Genomic DNA, 19,186 nt, shown 5'->3' on the forward strand with positions numbered 1-19,186 from the left:
ATCTCTCGCAGGCAAGTGAGGTCGCAGGGAGAGCTGAACTCCCAGCTTGTTGGTTTGGTTTGGGGTTTTAGAGCGTTGTCCTGAACAAAAACGCCGGCCCCGCTCGCCCTTTCCAGCGGCCAAGGGGGTGTGGTGCCTGTGCCGGAGCGCTGCATCCATGGGCTCGGCTGAGCCGGGCTTTCCCCGTGCTCGGCTGTCGGGAGGGGCTGGATCCCGGCTCTGCCCAGCTCCAGCTGCATATCGGGGTGTCTCGGACCCGCTTCCCTCCGGATCGGTGCCCGGGGGCTGATGCGCATCCGCACCCCATGCATGGAGGGGTCTGCTACGGGCGTGGGTGTCTGTGCCATCTTCCCTGCCTGGAATTGCCTGCCAGGCACCAGAGAATTCCCGAGGGAGCTAAACCCCTCTGGCTGGTCCCTTTCTCCTTGGGCTGGTGGCAGGGGGCCCGCTGGGGGCTGCTGCCTGCGCTCTCACTTGGACCGTGATGCTGGCCCTGGCCGGGCTCAGCTTGGTGGCTCAGAGCTGCTGCTGGGTCGACCCTCCTGGCACAAGTTACAGACAGCCTGTTCTCCTCCAAATATCAATATTTGCAAGGTGGTTTAAGCATCAGTGCCAGGCAGGTATGTGCCACGCTCTGCAGGAGGGGTAGTTTCTGCAGCCCAGCTGTGCTGCTGAGCAAAGGGGCTGTGGCAGAAGCATGAGGAAGCAAGGATTTATTGCTCCTTGGTACAAGAGGGGATGTTTTGGAGGGTCTTCAGCTCAGCACCACCTTGTGCTGCTGCTAAGGCCAGCTGTGTCCCTCAGAGGACCAACCAGGCTGAAGGAGTTGGCGTTGCCCATCCATCATGCTGTGTGATCAGTTTCCACAGAAGGGAGAAGTGCATCAGTGGAGCAGAGCATGTGGATTTATGCACGTGAAAAATAAGCATTTTGTTCTTCAGTGAATTTTTGTTCTAAATGCCCAGGCTAAAAATATGTGATCTCTCATCTTGAGCACAGATGCACCAGTGAGCCACTCACAACCCTTTTGGGCAAGCTGCTCTTGTCTCCTTGTAGAGTGTTTCTGGTGGTCCTGTTGTTGCATATCTGAAGTGGCTATTGCATTAAAAATGCAATTTGATATTTGATGATACCTCTGGTCACAGCATTGGGCTGCTCAGGGCCCTACAGCAATGCAGCATCACTTGGTGCAGAGAGATCCTGTCAAACTGTTCAGCCAGGTCAAGAGCTTCAGCTGGTGCACTGGGTGTTGTTAAGAGGGACATGAGCCTGGGGAAGACTTCCCAAGTCATGGAATCTATTCCCACACATCACAGGTAATTGCAGTGGTACAGATCCCCTTTGTAGCTGCTGTTGCTGTGTGAGCAGTGGCAGAAGGCTTGAATCAGTTTTGAGTGAGGCTTAACAGCAAAGCCAAAGTAAAACTGCAGGTGTGGATGAAGGAGAAAATGCTTTATTAGGGAGAACTGGAAAGGGGCTGGGGAGTCACTGAAGTCTCAGGCTGCAGTCTGTCAGCACTGTGAAGGAAGGGTCATGCATTGCAAGGGGGGTGACACATGGGGAAGGTATTAAGGAGCATGTTGATCCAGCATTAACCAAATTTGGGGTCAGGGCTTAGTGGTGTCCCCTGAAGATGCAGAATGGCTCTGTATGACCCACTTCTTGTGAGCTGGATCGCTGGGACAAGCAAAGGCTGCTGTGACACACAGGGCCACACTTAGGCTCAGCTCTCAGGAAACTTGGGTGTCTTTTACTCAAAACTCTCTGTGTTTGAGGAAATCAAGGTTTCTGCTACTCTGAGCTGCACCCAGGATCTCCATCTAGGTGGGAGCCACCCCACAAATGCCCATCTCTTGGGAAGCTGGGGGATGTGCTGTGGGGTGAGCCAGAAGAGCAGCTAACTGTATCTCCCTGGGATGATCTGCATGCCTCATCCCAGGATGGGGTGCACAGCTGGCTCCCAAGGTCACCCAGCAATGCCAATCTCCAGCCCTCTTTGCTGGCTTGCTCCTTCCAGCAGCTGGAGGAGAGAATTGCCCTGCAGCCCCAGGGCAAGCAGAGCACGGCAGCCCAGCAGGCAGCAAGGTCTGACAAGGTTAAGCTGGGATGGAATTGCTTACAAGCCCCCTCCAGCTCCAAATCCCAGGTTGTCCCAGCCTCTCTCAGGTTCCCTAAGCCAGCAGAGCATCGCCCAGCATGGCCTCAGGGACCACTGCAGCTGACAACATCCACTGATATTTCTTCTGCTCCCTCCCAGACTTATAAAAACTTAATCCCTTGCCCTCCTGTAAATCTCAGTATGTGCCATGTCCTAGGAAGACACAATTTGGTGAGGCTGCACAATGAGCTGGAGCTGGAGCCCCTGTCTTCTTTTCTGGGGATGAACCTTGTCAAGGACCAAAAATGACTTTGATTGCTTTTCTCTCTGATCTGACACTGAGACGGGACCCCAGACAGATATTTGATCAGTTCTGAGCTTCTGGGAGCACTTTCATGTTGATGAATTGCAAGCACACAAGTTTTGATCTTGTCTCCTGTGCTCCAAGTCACCTTTGCACCCCACCTACTCACGAGTGGATGTCAGCCTGAAGGTTTACTCCTTGCCTGTGTTTGCCTCTGGTAGGCTGCCTGCCAGAAAAAGTAAAAGACCCTGATGTACCTCCCCTTCCCAATGCACCGCTGCTTCATGGCTGTGGGATACTCCTCTGAGGCCCCAGTCTGGTGCCAGATGCCCTGGGTGCCTCTCTGTGGGTGAGGTGCCCACCCAGCCCTTGCCCAGCCTAAAGTGGGAGGAGGCCAGAGGAGCTGGGACCATCTGATTCCCAGTGCCACCAACAATGTTCTTGTTTACAGCCCACTTTGCTCCCTTCCTAGCAGATAGACAACACTTCTGCTTTTGTCCTGAGCATCTCTGGGACATTTTCACACAGTGTGGAACAGTTGCTGTATCCCCACACGCAGGAAAAGATCACTAGTGGGTAGCTAAATTATCTTTTCACCCTCTGCCTGCACTGGTGGGGTGAGGTGTGATTTAGTGTAGTAATCTTTGGGAAAAGTCATTGGGGCAAAAAAAGAGGTAGGCAAGTTGACTTTTTTGTTACATAAATTCACTGTAAAAAGGTCCAATGAAAATCTCCTGGAAAGCTGCAAACCAAAAAGAGGTTGATATTCCCATTTTGGCTAGAGAAATCCTTTTGTATGTACACTGCCACACGTAATGCCTAACATTTTGACAATGGCTGTTGGGCTTGCCAGCCCACCAGGCTCAGGCTCTAGTGTTTGGGTTATTTATTTATTTTTCTTCTTAGAAGTCTCCAGATCTCCCAATCAAAACAAACCCACCCTTGTTTGGGTTTCCGGGCCGTGTGGGATTGAACGTGGCTGCAGCTGTGCCACACACACACTGTAAGCACTGCTGGCATCCCATCCTTCCCAGCTGAAACATTTCATGCAGGGAAGGGCTTTGCAGATAGTGGAGCAGCCACGGGCTGGCCCTGGGTTTCTGCAGGACAAGCTGGGGATGGAAAGCTGCTGCATCAAGTGAGCAGCTTGGAAAGGCAGCACGAAATCTGAAACGTGGCGCCTGTCCTAGAGAGGGGAGTGTGGATTGAGCTTTTTCCACATTTGAGCATGGTTTGGTCCTTGCTGTGCGTGGGGAATGTCTGTGCTGGCTGCCCCCAGCCAGGGTTTGGTGAAGACACTCATCATCCCAACACGTGGCTGCCACGTGTGTGCTCACACACTCATTTCCTGGTGAAATGGGGCACACAAGGGGACAGGGATAATTTAGGGGATGTGTAATCAAACACAGTGCTTCCTTTGTGCACACACACATCCTCCCCCAGCGTGGAAGCGTGCTGGGAAATAAATCTGGAGGTGACTTCCACCGTCTTCTGCAATTCTGGACTGCAAAATCCAAAAGAGAAAAAAGTTATATCTGAGGTAGAGCCTGGGCTCCTTGGGATGCTTTGCATCCCTGCTGGGGTGGTTGTGCAGTCAGTGAAGGTGTCACCTGGGCTTGTGCTGCAGGAGGTGGTGGGAATTGGGAAAAGAGACTTGTTCCTCAGCAAGACCAGGGAGAACTGCCAGGAAGCACCAAGTCTGCTTTGCCTCTGTTGCACCATGGAATGTGCCTTCTGGAGTGCTGATGGCAGTTCTGAGGGAAATCTGCACATCCAGCAGTGCTGGGCTGTGTCCTCACTTCCTCAGTCCCCTGTCACAGGCACAGCTGACTGTGTACATGGCAGAAGGCTGCTCCAAAATGGATATTGAATCTATTGAATCCTGGGAGCTTATGGCTCAGGAGTATCAGATTCAGCTGCTGAGTTTGCAGACATTGCATCAGGCTGTTCCCTTTTCTCTTCCCATCCTTAACTCTTCTGCATTGATTCTTCATAGTGCTAAAGATCTGCTGAGTTTAGTTCCAGAAAGGAACATCCTTTCCTGGCTCTTAAAAAGCAGAGGCATGGGGTAAAATGCAGGTTTGTGTTGAAGTGTTTACTTCAGGTCTCTCCTCTGCAGAGGTTACAGATTGTCCATATTTAGTATGTCATGAGATGCCCTGATGCAGAGATGGCCTGGTCTTGCTGCACCAATAGCCAAAGAGTTCTCAGTACAGGTGGGGCAATATGCTGGCATTAGTCAGGCTGGGAATGGGGGTATAAAAGCACAGGCTGTGTCCTGAAAGTAGTTTTCCCTGCTTGAGCCCTGAATGGGGCTAGTCTGAGCCCTAGCCCTCCCCAGAAACACAAGTGTTTATACCCCCATTCCCAGCCTGACTAATGCCAGGATATTGCCCCACCTGTACTGAGAGCTCTTTGGCTATTGGTGCAGCAAGACCAGGCCATCTCTGCATCAGGGCATCTCATGACATACTAAATATGGACAATCAGGAGCTGTCAGGTCTGGAGAAAGCAGCTTGGACCCCTTCATGCCCCTCATCCAGGGTGTGCAGGCAGAGCCCTGGGAGATGTCCCAGCCCTGCAGCCCCACTCAGCCCCACTTAGGAGCAAAGTGGGAGCAGAGAGCATCAATCCAGACTCCTGCAAGCAGGACTGGTTTCTGCAAACACCTGCATCTCTGAGGATGAGTCAGCTGCTTGTCATCTGAATGTGCTCTGCATCTCACCCTGTCCTGCCTGTGAAGCCCAGCTCTGGGGGATGCTGCCCACCCTGCACTGACCCTGTCAGCTGCTGCTGCTGCTCAGGCAGAACTGCTGGCAGCTGCCCAGCCCGGGCACAGCCACAGCCCTGGCTCCCAACATCAAGAGTGTGTCAGAGCTGCTGATTAGCAGTGGCTGGAAACAACCCGGTGACATATTTTCCCACTGGAAGCATATCAGTTCTTGGAGTGTTATTCAAAACAAGAAGGGGGAAAAAAACCCAACAAAACCAACAGCTCTGTACACAGATTAACATTCAGCCTTTTTTTTTTTTTAGTTCTTTCACATCTGGAATGGCTTTTGTAAGTGTGTTTTCTATTATGTGCTGTTTATAACAGTGCTCAGTGCTCTCCCTTGACCTGCTGTGTTACAGCCCCTGAGTGATGCAGTGCCCAGTGCCTTGGCCCCATTGATCAGGCCAGCAGCACTCACACCTCCCAAGGCTCACTGATACACCAGGTACAAAACACCCAATGAGCACTAAAAGGACACTTCAAGCCATAAATCTTCATTTGTCCTTTAGAAATATTTCACACATACGATCACTTCCACTGCCTTGGGTCACTTTGGTCATCTTTCTATGAACCCACATTGATTTTTTTTCCCTCTGGCAAATCACATTAGTTTCAATAGCAAATAAATTGTCCTGTTTTCTTCTATAACTAAACAAAACCTCCTTTGAATGTGTTCCCAGAAGACTTGGATGCTCTCATGTAATTACACCCTGTCTGCATGCACAAACAAGTGATATCTGGAACATTTTGCTGAAAGTATGCCACGTTTCAAGTGGGAAACTGTACAAAAAATTAAAATTTTATGTGTGTTTAAAAGGAATTTAACATGTCAGATGTAGGAGAGATTAACAGACATGATAATACCTTTGGGAAAAATAATAATAATAATAAAAATAACCTATTGCCATGTACTCTATTGCCACATGGTCATTATCCTATGATGACTCACAGTGCTTGCTGCAGAATAGGGTAGGGAACAAACCAGAAGGTGACCAGGAGTCTCTGCAAAGAAGTTTTTGTGACTCATAAAGGCCTCAAGTCCCTCATTGGTAAAGGATTTCCCTCATAGATAATTTACATCATTTTCCCTTAGATCATGCTGTGTCCTTTGTGCCCAGCAAACAGAGTGAATACAGAGCTCTTCCAGGGGAAGCAGGACCCTTCCAAGGCATATCCTGGTTTTCTTGAAGCTATGCTCAAAAGTTGCTGAAGCACCTGTGCCAGGACCACTCTGCTTGTCCTTGTGCAAAGACACCAGAGATCCTTCATCCTCCTTCCCTCTGGGCCTCCCATTTTAGCTCTGCTGCTGATATTTATTTCTTTGGGCTGCATTAGGGACTGGCAACCCAAATGATGGATCACAGCTCTCGTATGCAATGTGCAAACATGGGTTGATACTGCAGAACTTGCCTTAGAGGGATTGTTATCCAGAAAATAAGTTCACCCTGGGGGAAATACAAAAAGAAAAGATCACCAAATAAAGATGTTCACAGAGTTTGGCTGAGCTGAGTTGGATCAGGAGAAGTTTATGCACAGGGCAAGTTATTTTGGGTGTTAACTGGGAAGTTGGCAGCAAGAGGGATTGTCTACCTGTTGTCTCATTACCAGAGGTATGAGGGGGACTAATTTTGCCATGTTTTTTTCTTGTGTTAATGGCAGTTTTTCAGTCTTTGGGCATTCCTTTGGCATGCAGAGGAATAGCATAGTCTGGATGAGCAGTCCCAAGGTCTGTAAGGTGGAATGAGGCTGTGGGCTGCCCTTGCCATTCCCCTTCCACTTCCCATAGGATGCAACCCTTTGGGTGTAGTGGTTTCATATGGATCCAGTGGTTTCACCAGACCTAAAGATGCCCTAAATGTGACCAGCTCATCATCTGCTCTGTAAGAAGTGATGGAATTCTGAGCAGGACTGTAGCTCTTCCTCTCTCACCAGGGCTTGGTGCTGGCTCCAGGCAGGAGCTGATATTCCAGGTCTGTGAGGCCGTGCAGGGAAGTCTGTTGGGAGAGGATGGAAGCTCCATCCCCAGACTCATTCAAAACTCATCTTCCTGACAGTGCTGCCAGCAGGGAAGAGCCCCAGGCTGGTGGGAGGAGGAGCAGCTGGGCTGCCTCTTTTGCACTATCATTTATTATTTATTATTTATATCCTTACCCATTGGTGGGTGCAACCAGCTTGCTGCACATGCAGAAAGGCTGTAGGAGAAACATGGGCTTCCCAAGTAAAAGTGGAGGAGACAGCTACAAGATCCCAATTTGAGGCAAGGTTTTAACAGCTCTGGCATGTGCTTGACCTAAAAATGCTGTCCCCAAAGCAGGTGACCATGTTGAACCACCTGCACAAGCGAGCAGCTGAGTCAGGGTTTATCAAAACACACTTCTGCTGTGTGCAGAAGGTGTTTCAAATCTGTAAGGTTTAAGACATCTGTGACCAGTGAATACTCTAGACTAAAAATAATAAATAATACTGAAGACTGTGTAACCTCCCTGTGGTCAGCCCCAGCTCCAGAGCTCAGAGGATGCTCTGACCAACCATATCAGAACTGCCACACTCTCCACTCCTGCCTTGTAAATAGTGGGGGTAACTCTTGGAAGCTGGTATATTTTTATAGTGGCAAATTGTTTATTTCCTTGCCAAGAAAGGGAAGGGACAGAGTTACAGGGGCAGAGGAGTCAAACATAGTAAAAAGTCTGCGTTGGGAATGCCCTCTCCTCCTGCCTCAACATCACAGGGCAGGGAGGGTGCAAGAATTTCTGCTTCCCTTTGTATTTGAACAGATTTAGATCTGTATTATTTTCAAGAAAGAAAACAATACGTGACCCAAGCCAGCCCAGCCTCCGCTCTGGTGAGGAAGCCAGTCTGTCCAGGAAAGGACTCTCTTATCTCAGGATATAACTGCAATCAGGCCATTGGGGCTGGCCACGCTCAGAGCAGTAATTCAGACATCTGCTGGGTAATGCCCTGCTCGGTTTAAAACGTGGTGCTGAAATTAGATTTCATTCTGACTACATGCTCAAGCACCAAGTGTTTTGAGGTTAAGACGCGGCATTCCCGGCTTTAAAGTTCGCCTGAGAGTTATTGCTTGATGTTGTAAATGGACTTAAGGACCGTAGGAGACGGTTTTTCATTTCAGCCCTGATACAGTAAGCCACTTAAACACTTGCTTATGTCACACTGAAATAAAGGGGATTTATGGACACAGCTATGGGCTTTGCTGAATCAGAGCATTTTTGCTGAGTGTTGTTTAGGGGGAGCATGAAAAATAACCTGTGCAGATGTCCCTGGGTGATGCTGAGCCTGAGCAAGGCTGGAAAGCACTGTGTGGAGGAAGCGAGGAGCCTCTGGGCAGGCCAGGAATTCTTTTGTCAGCTCCTAAGACAAAACAGGGAAGTCACCAGGTCACTCAGCCTGCAGATTGCCTTAATTTTTGTCCCATCGCTCCGTGTCGGCACCCACACAATGGCTGGGTCGCGCCATCCGCCCCAGCGGTGCTTCCGACAGGGTGACACCCCAGCTGACACTGTCCCACCTCCCTTCTCCAGGAGGACTCTTGCTTTCTAATTACTGAGGCTGTTCTCCCCTCTCCTGACAAATGAGCGTTGGCAGAAATCGTCCCATCACTTGATGCCACCCCTCTGAAACTCATCCCTGTGCAGATCCCCCATGCAGTGGGTAATGCCAAGCACCACTCCCTTCATGTGGGATAGAAGAGGACTTTAAGAGCTGTATCTGTAACCATGGTTTTGACAATTTTGCCTCTGTTCACTAATCCATTGGAAAGGACATTAATTTTTCAAGGAGTGGGATAAAGAAGCTCTCAGGGAAAGCCAAAGGCCTCGCACGCGATACGTTCCTCTGGTGCTGTCAAACCTGTGGGAGGTGCTGCACCATTGTCAGCTTCTGTTTTCTGGCCAGTCAGTCCAGCTGTGGACTGTGAGTGCATTTCACAGAGCCCCAAAGCATTTCCATAGCAGGGAAACCCACACTGCTGTAGAAGGTGAGGTCTGGTTATGCATCAGCCATTGGCTACTTCTCTTTGTATCGCCATCGTCCATTTCTACAGCATATTTCTGTGGCCTTTCTTCTCAACTTCAAAGCTCCATTTGCCCCCAAGTTCCCTCGAAATGGAATACTTAAAAGGTTGTTCCTGTTTATTTGAATATGCAACATCTTGGTTTTCTTACCAAAGCACTGCTAGAAGGTGACAAATGCCTGAGAATACAGCTGGGATACCCTTCCCAGGGGAAAAACAACTGCCTTACAGCTGCTAACCTGCTCCAGAGTACTAAATAGCCTTTCCTATAAGAAATAATAGCATGAACAAATTTGAATGAAAAAGTGCCTAATGGGCACACACAAAAAGTGTCTAGTGGGTTCCTACTTCTTCATACGCAGTTTGTGGAAGTGTTCAAGGCCAGGTTGGATGGGGCTCTGAGCAACCTGATCTAGTGGGTGGCATTCCTACCTGTGGCACAAGGGTTAGAACTAGATGGTCTTTAAGGTCCCTTGCAACCCAAACCATTCTGGGATTCTGTCCTGCTTATTTCAGAAAGCTCAGCTCATGTTCTGAACTGTGTTTCTGACCTTGGCAGACAGGACAGGCTACATGGACCTCTGCTCACAAGCCAGGAGTAATGGGCCAAATTAAAATAATTTTTCTGCCTTAAAAAAAACAAAACAAACCAAACTACTATTCATCATTTATCTAGGAAAGACTTGTGGAAATAAATAGTGGAAATGAGGACTGTATTGAGAAATAACAGTTTCTCCTGACTGTCTCACATCCTCAGAGCTTCAAGCCACTGAGGCCCAGGTGCCTCAGATATTGCCCATTTTAGTGAAAAGGAAGAGCAGGGAAGTGAGTGTGAGGGCTTTGGGCTTGAACCAGAGGATGGCATGGGCAGTGCTGCAAACCATGGTGATGTGCTCACCAGTGCAGGGCAGTGGGCAAGTCCCATGGCTGGGACAGGTGAAACAGATTTGCAACAAGTTATCTTCCTCCTCTTCATTAGGTACCTTTTCCACTGAGTCACACCTAAAGGACCAGATTTAGACATTGGAACAGGCTTTCCAGGGAAGTGGAGTCACCACCCCTGGAAATGTTTGAAAAAGCAGTAGGTGTGTCACTTCACAATATGGTTTAGTGGGCATGATGGTGTTTGGTTGAAAGCTGGGCTTGGTATTCTTGGAAATCTTTCCAACCTTAATGATTCTGTGACTCTATGAATGCAAAAACAAGCAAACCCCAAGGGCAGAGCGCAGCCAGTGCTCCTCCTCCTCCTCATGCCCCCTCTCCCAGGTTCCCATCAAGGGCCAGCCCTGTGGCTCAGCTCTTTGCACACTCACAGCCATCCTCATCCCAGCCACCATCAGTGACATTTATTAGGTGCAGATGCAGACCAGCAACGGGGAGGATGCTCTGCAAACACATGGCATAAAAATAAAGATAGTCCATTCCTCCAGGGTCTTGAAGTGTGAGTGTAGGACAGAAGACAGCAGATGGACACAGGCACATGGAGAGGCAGTGCTGGTCAGTGCTACAGGCAGCTGCTTGCCAGACTGGCCCCAGTTCAGCAAAGTGAAGTGCTGCCACATGTGCAAAGCTGTGCAGACATCAAAAACACACTGCTTTTCCTCCCTCTCTCTCTCAACAAGCTTAGGAGTTGCCAGGATGAGAAGGCGGTAAGAAGTGGTCAAGTGGGAGCAGGATGTTTAATCTAAGAGTTTACTGTAATCAGTGGGCTGTCATCTCTCTCTATCTGCTTTCAGCAGCTCTGTCCAAACAGTGGACAGAGTGACACAGATTTTTGTGGATTCAGCACAGTAATTGCCTCCAATTATAATTTCTGATGTGATTCAAGAAAGAAAATGCTGTATTCTTCTTTATTCCTGCAGTCACCAGCTAATGAAACGTGCCACGGATATTTATAGAACTGACATTGTAAATAGCATTTGCATTTGGTGCCTTTGAGTTATTTAGTGTGACAGTGCTTTCACCAGGAGAGTTTTTTCATTCTGAAAGGGAAAGGTTCTCTTTGGAGCTGTTTCCTCCCATCACCTTGGCTGTTTGTGTTGGATGGAGCAGCTCTGTGGGCAGTTGTGATAATTCAGTGACAAAGTGTTGGGTGTACAGGGATTAGCTGAGCGTTGTGGAGGTTTTGGGGCTGTGTCACAGACAGTTTACAGGATTCTCTGAGACAATGTCTGAGTTACAGTGAAGATGAATAGAGAGGAGGGCAATCATCAGAGCACTTCATGGCACAAAGCAAAATAACCGCCAGCCTGCCTTCCCTAGGAAACCCGTTGTGTAAATATTTGGGTAGAAGCCTCCAAAGGAGATTTAAAGTCTTGTGATAAAGGTAACTAAAACGTCCTTTCCTTGAGAAAAACAGCTACAATTCAGAAGATCCCGTGAGTAACCACAAGACAGATTTCCTTTCTGTAGCATCTCTGTGTTAGAGTAAACAAACATATATGTCAGGGCTTGCTGTTGCTGATGGACCTCAAAATGTTTTGCAAAGGTCAGGATCAGATTTTCTGTCCTCAGGGTGCAGAAGCCAAGGACCAGAGAAAGAATGCATGCCCTGTGTACAGTCAGCCCTCCTGCAGACTACTCCATCTCCTCAGCCACACAAACACATTGCTTCAGGTCTTCACGTGCCTTAAAAGCAGTATCTGTGTTTGGGTATTGAAGATATATTATCTTCACACACTCACAAATATAAATGACAGAGCTTTTTAAAAGCACTCATGCTCAGTTCTTCAGGCTCTTGGGGGGTCATGCTGCATGTGCAGGCACTAAAAGAAGTAGCAGATTTTCAGAATAAAAATGTGAGTTGCTGAGCTGTTTTGGGTGGGGAAAAAATGTGTTCTGCGTTTTGGCGCAAATTTTCCATCTGAGCTCGTGTTAAGTGTGGTCCATGAGGTGCTCATGGCCCATATTCACACCCAGCCCGTGCAGCTTGCTGCCATATGGGTGAACTGTTAGCACTCAGGAGTGTGTAACACACTCCCACCTCTTCACATGTCTTGAGAAGCTTTGGAAATCTGAGGGATTGCTGTGGATACAGCATCCTGGCAGAGCTGCAGCTGAGTGAGCAGCAGGGATAGCCATGGAACTCAGCTAGGAGCTGCCTCACCTCGCTCGAAATGTTTGTGTTCTCTCTGCTTTGAGCATCAAGGGCATCTCAGCTGTTAGGCTGAACTTGGCTTTTTAATTTCTGGAGTTAGGGAAGAGGGATCTTGACCTCCAGAAGGAAAGTGGGGACTGTGTTGGTACAGGAAATCTCACTGAGCTCACTGTGAAAACCAGGACTTGACCAGGACTGAACTCCCCTGTTTCCCTGCTATGTCAAGTTCCACTTCTGTCAGGAAGTCTGCTCAACCATTGTTTCTTGTCCCTTTGCTGGTATTTTGCTTTCTCAAGGTGAAGGAAAAGCGATGCCTTGGTGCTTCTTTTGTTCAAGTTCCTCTTCTCCCCATCCTTCTCTGGGTAAGAGCCTTGGGAATGGAGAACCTCAATTCAGTCCTGTGATCTCCCTCCCTCCATCCAAACTCTGGTACTCTCAGCTCATTTTGGTGACTCCTGCTCCCATCCATAGGGTTTTGGTGTTGATTTCCCTTCTCTGATTGCTCAGGGAAGCAGAAAGCATTCCCTGGCTGGTTTTGCAGGAGCCAGCCACAGCCCCATGCACGGCAGAGCAGCAGATAGTGCAGAGCAGCCAATTTGCAGTGTCAGAGGCAGCATCTTTTACCCAGACAGGCTGTGCTAAATCAGGGCCTTCTCGCTGTGCTTTGAAATGCTCCCGTTCCTTGCTCTGACGAACCAGCAGAGTTTGTATTGATCCAACAATGCAAAAAAGCACACCATGTGGGCTTCAGACACTTGGTGGAATAATAAAACAGAAAGGAGGGAGGGCTGGACCATCATATTTTAGCTTGTATCAAGTAGGAAGCCTGTCCCTACCTTCTTTTCTTTTCTCTTGGAAAGCACTGCTCATTTCTAAGGCAAATGAAAAGCCCTGTGGCTGGAGGAAGGAAACGCTGCAGCAGATCTCCAACCTGTGGACCTGCTGAGCTTCAAGGGATGTTCATGAAAGGCCCTTCAATTAGTCAACCATCATGTGCTACATTTCAGAGCTTTGCTTTATTCAGATATTTATTCATGTTCCCAGCTGTTTGCATTTGGGATTTCTTTTAGCAGTGAAAGCACTAAGGGGTTATGAAACTCTGGCCTGGAAAAGCACAGAGAGCTAAAGAAGCTCCATAGTGCTTTGCTGAAACACTACAGCACAAAGTCAGACATGTCAGAAAATGTTCCCCCTTCCCCCTTTCACCTGCTTTTATTCATAGTTCAACTTTGTTACAGCCAATGGAGCACAACACACGAAAGCAGGACTGTGTTCCATCCCTGCCATCGCCACGATGAACTCACTGCTTTATCTCTTGCCTTGGGTAAACTCATATTAAAGCTGCAATATCACTGCATATTCCCCATCTTGGAGATGCAGTGGGTATGTGACAGTAAGAGGATGAGGGAGATGTCAAAGCACAGCTCAGGCACTCAGAGTTTTATCTGCTGGGGAAGCCCAGTGAAGGAAGCTTGCAGTTCCCTCTGCCTGTGTGAACGTGACCCACACAACTCCTCCAAGCAGGAGAAACCATTGCAAAGCCCTTCTGTGAGCCTCTGGCATAGTTTTACAACTGAGCTGAAAGCTGTTTAATAGTGAAAAATCTCGCTCACCAAGTAATACACCTTAGGAGAAGCTATTTTTTGCATAACATTTCTTACTGGAGGAAATTCTCGTAAGACAATTTATTGCCATGGCGGTAACTGGTTGACATTTATGAGAAGCCTTGTTTTACAAGGCTTTCCTTTGGCTGCAATGCCAGGGCTCCAGTTGTGCTGATGGAAGAAGAGAAGGAAGGTGATGTTATTTGGCGTGCAGGATAGAGGCATGTTGATGTGAATAACAAAAAGGGGTGAATAACAAAAATTCTGCGTGAACCGCATGGGATTGTGCCTTCCAGAACTGTAAATTGTGGATGAGTTGAAGGGAAAAGCTCATTTTGACAGAAGTTTTCTCATAATAAAGTGTGCCTCTTCAATGGACAGCTTAAGGTTCAACAGAGTTGTTGGAATACTTGAATCTTTGTTTTGTGGAAGGGGCTGGGTAAGACTTGCTTCAGTCAGGTACCAGGAAAGGGAGAGATGGATGTGGGACAGAGCTGTCAAGAGGGAGGACAGAAGCACCCAAAAGAGGCTTATGGGCTCCTGTGCTGAGAGATAGCACAGGAGGCTGAAGGTGATGCTGCTGGAGATGGCTGAGGTTACAGATCCTGTGGCAATGGCCACACAATGCCTGGAATCTTGAATGGGCAAAGCTGATGGTGGAGCAAGCACCACTGCCTCCTGGATGCCAGCACATCCAGCCCCATCAGCTGCAGGGCAGCTGATTTTTAACCTGCAGAGCTGAAGCAGAAAGCTGAGCTGTCCTCAGTTAACCCCCCAAGCACACTTCCCACTCTCTGCAAGGCAGCTTTGTGTCAGGGGCTCAGTTCAGCTGACACTGGTGGGAAGAGGTGATGGATAAGGGCAGGAATGCCCAGGATGCTGCAGCACTTTTGTCTCCAGCAGCCTGTGACCCCCTCCCACCAGGATCCTGTGGACTCTCTGCTCCCTTCTGGTGATACTTTAGGACTCACCATGGCAAGCAATATTATTAAACTGAGCTGGGGATCCATGCAAAGCACAGGAAGGTGCCTTGGCTGCAGCTGGTGGATCCCTGGGGGGCTAAGCTGAGCTGTGGGGCTGTGCTGGGTCTGTGCCAGTGTGGGTCCAGGTGTGCGTGAGCGTTGTAGGGCGAGCCCACCCTGGGGGGCTGCCTGTGTGCTGCCTAAGTCGTGCTGAGAAAGGGATTTCCAAGAGCCAAAGAGGCTTAAGGCTGCCCATATCCCATTAACAGATAGTGGGATTGTGCCTGTCTCTGAAGGGCTTTGTGGGACTGAGCTGGGATTCTGTAACTCTGCAAAGTGTAGTTGCTCCTCACTCACAGTGCTCTGTGCAGGAGAGGGCTTGATGCACTCTAGAGGAGTTCCCTCAGACCACAGCTCATTTATTTTCTCAGGACCCCAATCTGTGGACCTTGGAAATCTCATATAAGCCTTGTACACATAATAGTTTCAGTGATATTATTTGTTAACTGTTGTAATAAACTGCTGCTGTGGAAGCACCTTTGGACCAGTACATGATGTCAGAAGTGGATCCTGTGGTACATCCTAAATAGGATACTCCAAATAGAACAAGTCCATTTCAGGATTCAGGGCCAAACAAGCACCTGGTGCCACTCCAGGGAGCAGCATCAGCACAGCGCAGGGAGGCTCCACAGTCCCTGTGGCATGGCTGGATCGCTGCTGTTGAGGGACTTGGGGAACTTGCCTGGATGTCTCCTCTGCCAGCCAAGCCAGCTGCAGAGCTGGAGGCCTCCATAGGAAACATCAGGGCCCCTGTGCTGCAAACCTGCCCCCACTGGAACACCCTCCTCCTGGCAGCTGCATCCCAGTAGGCACCAGACACCACTCCATGACAGCTACCAGGGTGGCTTCTCTTTTTCTCCTTCCAGCCTTTTCTTTACCCTGGTGCCAAAAAAGAAGGGGGATTAATTTGAAAAGAAATAAGTAAACACAAACCAAAAGCACTGCACTGAATGAAAGGCTCCAAGTTGTGCTGGGGGAAGCCAGCAGCCACGTGCTCAGCTGTGACTCCAGACACCCTGACACACGTTCCTCTTCTCCCTTGCAGATGACAGAAGGTCGCAGATGCCAAGTGCACCTCCTTGATGACAGGAAGCTGGAGCTCCTTGTTCAGGTAGGAACTGCACATTTCATCATTTGATAGCTTGCTACAGCCATGGGTTTTCAGCAGGGTGGGGAGAGTAAAGGATTTTCAGCTGGTTTTCTCAGCAGCTTCACGCTGGGATTGCCTGCAGAGCTCAGGGAAGCTGCAGTAGGGCTGCCTGGGAAGGATCTGCAAAGGCATATCTGTGGGAAGGACTAATTCAAGACATATTTTTACTTTATGCTGTGCCAAAACTGTCCAGTTCCTGTCAATGAGATAGAAAAGCACCTCTGGTCATTTTTGACGCTGTTATTAGATCTCATAACTATGTTTTTGAGGCACTGCTTAGCTATGAGAAATGCATTGCATCTGCTTAAAATACCTCCAGCTTCTATGCTTGCCATCCTAAATTGCTGGGCTGCATATCAGAGGGGATTGTGCCCATGCTCCCACCTGCACTGGGAATGTGGTTGGCAGCAGAAGATGCTGTGGTGGTCATGCCACAGGCAGGGATTTCTTGTAGGTTCATGTGTCAAACAAAAATAAGTCTTAAAATAGGTCCACATTCCATCTGCCTTATTTTTTACTTTTGAAAAAATGAAGGAAGGCTGGAAACAATGAGAGTCTGGTGGTGGCTTTGTAAGGATTGGCTGGTGAAAGCTGTAGCATCCTACACTTTCCTGAGAATTTTGGCTCCTGTCTCAGAGATCCCCAATGGGTTAACAGCAAGAATTAGAAGAATGTCTTTCCTTTTACAAAGGCAGCCACAGGCAGCCAAAGCAGCAGGAAATGAAACTTCCCATAGCACCCAAATGCCCTGGCTACAGCTGATAAGATGGGAGGGGGGGCAGGATCCTGCCCAGCACCTGAATGGGGATGGCTGGAGGGGACTTGAATCACAGGAAGCACGTTCAGCCTCACGTTCTGGAAAGTTGCTTAAAAATACCATTACAAAACTGTTAATGGGTAATGTTTTTACAGTCATCTAGGAGGTGAAATCCCTCAGCTGCCCAGACACACAGTGTGTTCAGAGAGTGCCTGGATAACCATGAGTCAGGCCAGTGGTGGAAGGAGAACAGCTAAATCAGGATGACTAATTAAAACAAAACACCATACCAATGGTCTGTGCATGGGCTGCACCAGGTTCTCCGATGCTTTGCAGCTGGCTGGGGGGAAGTTTAGTCACCTTCATCACAAGGACACAGCACTTGGCTTCCTGTGTCATCTAAATGCCTTTCCTGATTTTTCTTAGTTCAATTAAAAATTGAAATGGACTATTGGAGAATAGCTCTGCTAAAGCACTGCTTGGTATATTAATAATCACAGCTTAAAATATACTGCAGGAAATCTATGAGAGCTGCCCTGGCCAACCTACTTATTTGGGGTTTGATCAATGACACTAAAAAACCACAGGAAGATGACAGCCAAGGAGGCTGGTGTGGGAAAACGTGTCCACTGCCAAGGGAGCAGAAATGGTGCCACGTGATATCATGTTTTTCTAAGTGTTTGATCACACCTTCAGTGGAATTCCTTGTAATCAATAGAGGAAGCAAATTGCTCTGTAAATCACACTAACTAGTTTGCAAGTGACCCATGGTTGAATTTTATTAGTACAACAAATCGTTTTGCTGTTTTCAAGTAATGTGTGAATGGGGGAAGGCAGGAGGGTGATGATGAAAAATTCATGCCCAGAAAAAGCAGTGACCTCTGTTGCACGCAGTACTCAGATCTCTGAGTTCCCCCATGCCCCCATTTGTACAGGAATATCCACTGAGGCATCTCAGATGCTTTTCTGGCTTAATGACAATGCTGTTAGGTAGCTTCTAGCCAGGGTGAAATCACTTTTGGGTGGAGCAGATGAAGAGGAAGGTGGATGTTTTGGACTTGAGGATGTCTCCAGTATTGATTCTCTTTGCAGATATGGGCACAGCACTTTGGTTTGGTGGCAAAGCCACCATCACTGGGTGGTCCTGGAGCTGCTCCACTCAGCAGAAGTGGGCTGAGGTTACCCAAAGAGATGAGCAGCTCTTTGTCCCAGTGGACTCAGCTCCCTCTGGGAGCAACATGCACTCTGCTAGGGGAAATCTCACCAGCTGACCCATATTGTTTGGATCTTATTGTGAGATTTCAGATAAAAATTGTTTTGTAAGTTCTGAGCACCGTTGTTTTTATTAGTGTTACCTTATCTTGTAGCTGAATTGAACTAGAAGCTGTAGATAAAGCGTTCATCCAAGCCCAAGCTTCTGGCTGTCACTTCAAAGTTGTATTTTTCTGTGGGTGTCTTGCCATGGGCTGGAACGGAGGGCTGGCTGGTTTGCTGGGTTTTATCATGAAAGAGGTTCCTCTATAGCTCTGTTGGGCCTCAAGATCTAGACCTGCATTGGCTTGAATTGCTCAGGAGTCAGTCTCTTAACTTCTGATGTGAAATTTCCTCCTTTACACCAACCTCAACCTGTCTTGGAAGCTTTTCCACTCCTATAAGAGTTTAGGAAAGAGCACTGGTAATCAGTAAATTTGATTTCTCTCCACAGGTGAGATTAAAATAACAGCCTAAACTGGATCTGGCTTTACATCACCTTTCAGGGCTTGTGTGTGTGATACCAGGTGCTCTGCCTGGAGGAGGGTTCAGGGATCCTGCTGCTGTATTTTCCTAGAATCACAGAATCACAGAAAGGTTTGGGTTGGAAGGGATCTTAAAGACCATCTAGCTTCACTCCCCTGCCATGGGCAGGGTCACCTTTCACTAGGACTTAGTAAAGAATTTCTTCCTAACACCTAATCTAAATCCCTCCCTTTTTTTAGTTTAAAACAGTGCCCCCTTTTCCCATCTCTATATGCCCATGAAAAAAGTAACTCTCCCTCTTTTTAATAATCCTCCTTTTAAGTACTGGAGGGTTGCAGTGGGGTCTCCCTGGAGCCTTCTCTTTTCCAGGCTGAACAACCCCAGCTCCCTCCTCTTTTCTTCATGGGAGAGATGCTCCAGCCCTCTGCTCATCTTTGGGGTACTCCTCTTTGGTGTAGGAAAAAAGCAGCAGCAGAAGCTGGGTCTGATTGAAGGAGAGAGCTGGGTGCAGCTCCCTCAAAGGGATGCAGGAGGGCTCCTGGAGCATCTTAAAACAGCTTTGGCCAGTGACTCTGGGGGGATGAAATTATTTCCTATCCTGCCTGAAGTGCTGC

The 19,186-nt window shown here is 48.4% G+C and overlaps 1 protein-coding gene across 7 annotated transcripts in view; it reads left to right on the top strand.

Annotated features, from left to right (window-relative positions):
• Positions 1–19,186, top strand: part of FRMD4A (FERM domain containing 4A) — a 281,910-nt gene that overhangs the window by 135,237 nt on the left and 127,487 nt on the right. For all 7 annotated transcript variants that reach the window (XM_030959642.1, XM_030959640.1, XM_030959641.1 and 4 more), the window contains exon 2: positions 15,974–16,039. In XM_030959642.1, coding sequence (XP_030815502.1) covers positions 15,974–16,039 — 66 coding nt within the window. The remainder of the gene's footprint in view (positions 1–15,973; positions 16,040–19,186) is intronic.

The sequence above is a fragment of the Camarhynchus parvulus genome, chromosome 1A (genome assembly GCF_901933205.1).
Source record: "Camarhynchus parvulus chromosome 1A, STF_HiC, whole genome shotgun sequence".
Lineage (NCBI taxonomy): Eukaryota > Metazoa > Chordata > Aves > Passeriformes > Thraupidae > Camarhynchus > Camarhynchus parvulus.